The following is a 5,882-nucleotide window of genomic DNA, read 5'->3' on the forward strand; positions in this document are numbered from 1 at the left end:
ACCACCACACCACCACACCACACACACGACACACACACACACACACACACACACACACACACACACACACACACACGCACACACACACACACACACACACACACGCACGCATGCGCAGATGTGTGCGAGGCTTCCATTACCCCTTGTCAAGCACGGCGTTGATCCTGTCGCGTGGCAGCAGCTTGCCACGATCAGTGTGCTTCTTCACAGCAGCGGCACCGCCACCTGCAGGCCCACATAACAGTCGACACGGGCGGCAAGCAGTGAGGACGTGCCGCAATGTAGTGAGCATGCGCAGCAACGTAGCGAGCATGAGAAGCGTGCGAGCGAACGCGGCTTCATGACACGCACCTTGCTTGATGGTGTTGACGAGAACACGCAGGTTCTCCACCTCGGCCTTGACATTGGCAAAGTTCTCCTGCGCAGCACAAACGTAGACATGCATGTCCCCCGACACATGAGCAAACGCTGGCTTGGGTTGCCAAATGCACCTCCTCTGGCCCCCACTGCAACCATCACCGAGATGCACGTGCACAATGTGCACACGTGCACACACACACACACACACCTTGAACACACACGCTCACACACACGCACACGTTGAACACACGCACACACACACACACACACACACCTTGAACACACACCTTGAACACACACGCACACACACGCACACACACGCACACACACGCACACACACGCACACACACCACCACCACCACCACAAGCACACCTTGAACACGGGGCTGGCGACGTCTGCTGACAGCGACAGCACGCCCATCAGTCGTCGCGAGGCACGGAAGGCCATCTTGCTTGCTTGCTTCACTGCCTCTCAACAGCAACAACACCAACCAACACACGGGATGCAACACAGCAGCAGAAGCACGCACAACAACAGCAGCAGCAGTGCGTCGGAGGACGAGCAGAAAAAGTGCAGCAAAGTTGTGAAAAATTGTGAACATCTTCCTTTAATTATCGGCGTTGCACCAGCGTGCAGAAAACAGAGAAGAGCAACAAACAACCAGGAACAAGCAGCAGGGAGGACAACGACGCGCTGACACACCGCACCACCACGAAGACACAAACAAAACAAACACAGCTGTGTGTCCTCATTCAGGATGGCCGTTGTCGCTGCTGCTGGTGGTGGTTGTGGTGGTGGTGGTGGTGGTTGTGTTGTGGTGATGTGGCTGGCTGCCAGCACATTGCTGCTATGTGCGAGTGGCTGCTACGGTGCGCCAAGCGATGCGCGACAGCAACAGGAGGAATCGACCCGCTTGCCTGCGCTGGACGATGTGGTGTCGCAGTTCACCCTGGCGAGTGTGACGCTGCTGCGTCGCCCAGGTCGTGAGGACGGTGGTGAGGACGGTGCGGTGGCGTTTGCAATGGAAACGCCAGCTGACTTGGACTTTCCCTCCCTCCACCTCACCCTGAAACCCAACACGGAGGTGCTTCACCCCAACGCCGTCTTGGAGGTTCACCGCGCTGGAGGAAAGACCGTGGAAACACGCGCCATCAACACGTCCACGGTTCTGCACGGCTGGCACAGCGACGGCACGTACGTGCATGGCTACCTCCACTCGGGCTACACGGCAAACATGTCCGACACCAATTTTCACCGTCGCAACGATGGGCTGGTCGAGTATTTCTCCGGCGTGGTCCAGCTGACAAACGGGTCGCACTTCAGCCTGGAGCCCGTACACATGTACGCGGAGGCGAACACGACGCGCACCCAGACGCACGTGCTGTACGGCCACCACCACTTGCGGCCTAGCATGCTCGACCGACCGCGGCCCATATGCGATACAGAGGCATACGAGCGCCTGCGACGACGCAACAACTACCCCGATACCCCCACAGGAGCCGTGCATGACTCGGAAACCGTGTGGCGAACGCGCCGCTCTGCTGATGGCGACGCTGGTCAGCACACCACCATCCGCAGGCCCAAGCACCGATATCAGCAGGCGGCACAATCAACAAACGCTTCGCGGCACGACGGTGCAGCTTCTATCTCTGCCCCTGTTGGTGCAGAGGCATGCGCTGGCAAGTGCACGTGCCCCGTGACGGTGATTGCCGACTTCAAGTTCTTTCAAGCGCTGGGCTCTCGCCGCAACGATGTGGTTGCCGCAATGGTTGCCCACATCAACGAGGCCGACACGCTGTTCCGCCGCACCGTGTTTGGCGACACATACGGGCTTGGCTTTGCCGTTGGGCGCGTGGTTGTGTACGAGGACAGCGGTGCGCCGAGCCCCGTCAACGGTGGCGCATACACCGCCGACGCGTTCCTGCAGGCGTTCTCTACCAAGCAGTGGAGCGGGTCGTGCCTCGCACACGTGTTCACGCACCGCGACTTTGCGGACGGCGTGCTGGGTCTGGCGTGGGTTGGCGGCGGCAGTGCCGGCATCTGCAGCTCAAAGGGATACAACACGGGGTTCACCACCTCGCTCAACTTTGGAGCACGCGTCTCGCAGGCAGTCACCATGATCACCACCACGCACGAGTACGACACGACACCAAAGGGGCGTGGGGATTGAGGGCTTTGTGTGAGGGGATTCTTTGTGCTTGTGTGTGTGTGTGTGTGTGTGTGTGTGTGTGTGTGTGTGTGTGTTCGTTTGTTTGTGTGTGCATGTCTGTTTGTGTGTCTGTGTTCGTTTGTTTGTGTGTGCGTGTCTGTTTGTGTGTCTGTGTGTCTGTTTGTGTGCCTGTGTGTGTATGTGTGTGTCTATCCTTCTTTCTTCTGTCGGACACCCGTAGGTGCTCACCCACACATATCGTGCCCGTCCGACGCTCACGCGCTGCCCTCCATAGGTTTGGGCACAACTGGGGGTCACCGCATGACGAAACCGCCGCCTGCACGCCCGGCGATCCGGACGGAAATTACATCATGTTTCCATCGGCCACAGATGGTTCACTGCCAAACAACAAGCTCTTCTCTCCGTGCAGCCGCACCAGCATTGCCACCCACCTTTCGTCGGGAGCGGGTGCGTTGTGTGTGCGTGTGTATGTATGTGTGTGTATGTATATGTGTACGTATGTATGTATGTATGTATGTATGTATGTATGTATGTATGTATGTATGTATGTATGTATGTATGTATGTATGTAGGTATGTATGTATGTATGTACGTATGTATGTATGTATGTATGTATGTATGTATGTATGTATGTATGTATGTATGTGTGTGTATGTGTGTCTGCGCCTCTGTGTGTGTGTGTGTGTGTGCTGTCCCTTTTCGTGCATCTCAACAGCGTACAATGCATGTGTGTGTGTGTGTTGCTGCGTGCTCGGTGCTCAGGCTGCTTTGACGACTCGCGATCGTTCTGCGGCAACGGCATTGTCGAAGGCAACGAGCCATGGTGAGTTTGCGGCGAGGTGAACGCTACCCTGTCGCCAGTCGTGGCTGGGAGTGGTAGGGTACTGCTTTTGATAGAGCAACTGAAGCGTGTTGTTTGCGCGCTGGGCTGTTTCCCTTTGTTTCACCTCAGTTACATTGCGCATTACGTTTAGTCAACATCTCTGTTACACCTTCCTCACTACCACCGCCATCACCATCACCACCCCAACCATTGCCACCACGAAGCGACTGTGGGGACGCGTGTGATGATGACCCGTGCTGCACGAGCAACTGCACCATCCCGGTCGGCCTCGACTGCAGTCCACAGGACCCCGTCCGCTTCCCTTGCTGCACCAGCGAGTGCCGCGTTGTTCCTGCACAGCAGCAGCAACAGTGCAGTCCTGAGGACGACTGCAAGGCCGCAGCCGTTTGTGATGGCGTCTCTGCTTCATGCCCGCTTCCAGGTGTGTGTATGTGTGTGTCTGTGTGTGTGTGTGTGTACGTGTGTGTCTGTGTGTGTGTGTGTGTGGTGTGTGTACGTGTGCGTCTGTGTCTGTCCGCATCTGTACATGTGTCTTTGTCAGTGTCTGTCTGTCTCTCCGTCTGTCTATCCGCCTTTCTGCCTCTGCGCGTGTGTTTGCCTTTACAGCGTGCACTTGCCCACCAATACTCCTAACCTGCACATACATCCCTCTGACAGACAACAAACCCAATGGGACGCTGTGTGCGTGTGCAAATGACGACTGCGACGCGTTCCCGACCACAGCAGCCAAGGTAACAAAAGCAGGCCTTGTCTTGATGCCTGTATGTGTTTGGGGGGGTAGAATCCTGTGCGCATACTTGATTGTGAAGAGCCCACACTTGCGTACTTTTTATTCTTGTGGGTAATGACTCTCTCCCGCAAAGCCACATGCATACTCTTGTCCTCTCTTCTTGCACTCTCGCTCAATACCCACACAATCACTCGACGTCACTCAACACGATTACACCACCACGACACTGCATCTGCGCCAGGTGTGCACTGCTGGGCGGTGTGCCGCCTCCATCTGCTCGCTCACGGGCGCCGACGAATGTCGACTTGGCGGTCGCGACGACTGCTGGGTGTGTGCGTGTGTGTGTTGTGTGTGTTCGTGTGTGTGTGTGTGTGTGTGTGTGTGTGTGTGTGTGTGTGTGTGTGTGTGTGTGTGTGTGTGTTATGTGTGTGTACATGTGTGTACATATGTGTGTGTGTGTGTACATGTGTGTGTGTGTGTACATGTGTTAGTGTGTGTACATGTGTGTACATGTGTGTACATGTGTGTGTGTGTGTGTGTACATGTGTTAGTGTGTGTATTTATCCCCCTGCCTGCGTCTGCCTGCGTCAACGCTGCGGCCTTCGATGGTTCACTCTCGCTGCCCATTCACTGCCTCGACCATCATCAGGTTGCCTGTCGCGGTGCCGGCTGGGGTGACGGCAGCGAGTGTGTCTCCACCAACGCCAAGCACACCACAAAGCCAGAAAACTTTTCCAACCCCCGCTCGCTTCCTCCAAACTCGCCCTGCGATGAGTAAGCGATCATGCATCCACAACTCGGAGCATGCTTTCTTGATTGCCTGTACAGAATTGCATTCCTAAACCCATGTCACCGTTTCACTTGCATTTGTGCTTCCATTCGTGCATGCATTCATACATTCGTGCATGCATTCATACATCCATTCGTGCATGCATTCATACATTCGTGCATGCATTCATACATCCATTCGTGCATGCATTCATACATTCGTGCATGCATTCGTACATCCATTCATGCGTCCATCCACTGTCCCCACGATGATCATCACCATCGCCGCTAGCTACAACGGGTACTGTGACGCGGGCGGCAACTGCATCACGCTGAACAACAACGGCATTCTCGACGAGCTTGACCGCTTCCTCAAGGGCCTCTCCTGGTCCCGCGCATGGGGCTGGATCAAGGTCTGCCTGTGTATGTGTGTGTGTGTGTGTGTGTCTGTCTCTGTGTGTCTGTTCTGAGTGTTTTTGTGTGTGTGTGTGGAAGTGTTCTGTGTGTTGTGCGTTCTGTTTCATGTGTCTTGTGTGTGTCCGCCTTGTATGTTCGTTCTCTTTCACGTGTGTGTCTGCTCCACGTTATTATTGACGGGTGTGCACTGCAGTGCAAGTCTCTGCTTCTCATGACAATCACCACACCACACCGTGCTGAACCGGTTTTCATCAATATGCCGCCGCCTCCATCAGGGCAACTGGCAGTGGCTGCTGCTCGGAATTGGTGCACTGATTGCCCTCATCGCCCTGCTTGTGGTTCGTGGCTTCCCCTTTGTGTCTGTTGGCACTGCGTTCTCATGTGTATGTGCTTGTGCGTCCATGTGTATGTGTGTGTGTGTGTGTGTGTGCGTGGCGTTGTGTGTGTGTGTGTGTGTGTGTGTGTGTGTGTGTGTGTGTGTGTGTGTGTGCATGTGTATGTATGACTATCTATATGCTAACAGAGAGGCAGGTATGGAGGGGGTGGGCATAGACAGAGCGGCAAATACGACTATGTATGGTTATACATGACC

At 55.3% G+C, this 5,882-nt stretch overlaps 2 protein-coding genes across 2 annotated transcripts in view; one reads left to right on the forward strand and one right to left on the reverse strand.

The window, feature by feature from the left end:
- PTSG_07824 (propionyl-CoA carboxylase) overlaps positions 1 to 934 on the reverse strand; it is a 4,306-nt gene extending 3,372 nt beyond the window's left edge. The window contains exons 1-3 of the mRNA XM_004991571.1: positions 734 to 934; positions 352 to 418; positions 141 to 225 (exon numbers count right to left, since the gene is read on the reverse strand). Of these exons, the coding sequence (XP_004991628.1) occupies positions 141 to 225; positions 352 to 418; positions 734 to 808 (227 nt within the window). The 5' untranslated portion in view covers positions 809 to 934. The remainder of the gene's footprint in view (positions 1 to 140; positions 226 to 351; positions 419 to 733) is intronic.
- A 42-nt stretch (positions 935 to 976) lies between these two features.
- The window catches only part of PTSG_07825 (uncharacterized protein), a 6,813-nt gene continuing 1,907 nt past the window's right edge, over positions 977 to 5,882 (forward strand). The window contains exons 1-9 of the mRNA XM_004991572.1: positions 977 to 2,497; positions 2,806 to 2,978; positions 3,294 to 3,354; positions 3,579 to 3,796; positions 4,033 to 4,106; positions 4,347 to 4,433; positions 4,755 to 4,879; positions 5,166 to 5,286; positions 5,566 to 5,628. Coding sequence (XP_004991629.1) covers positions 1,119 to 2,497; positions 2,806 to 2,978; positions 3,294 to 3,354; positions 3,579 to 3,796; positions 4,033 to 4,106; positions 4,347 to 4,433; positions 4,755 to 4,879; positions 5,166 to 5,286; positions 5,566 to 5,628 — 2,301 coding nt within the window. The 5' untranslated portion in view covers positions 977 to 1,118. The remainder of the gene's footprint in view (positions 2,498 to 2,805; positions 2,979 to 3,293; positions 3,355 to 3,578; positions 3,797 to 4,032; positions 4,107 to 4,346; positions 4,434 to 4,754; positions 4,880 to 5,165; positions 5,287 to 5,565; positions 5,629 to 5,882) is intronic.

The sequence above is a fragment of the Salpingoeca rosetta genome (genome assembly GCF_000188695.1).
Source record: "Salpingoeca rosetta unplaced genomic scaffold supercont1.19, whole genome shotgun sequence".
Lineage (NCBI taxonomy): Eukaryota > Choanoflagellata > Craspedida > Salpingoecidae > Salpingoeca > Salpingoeca rosetta.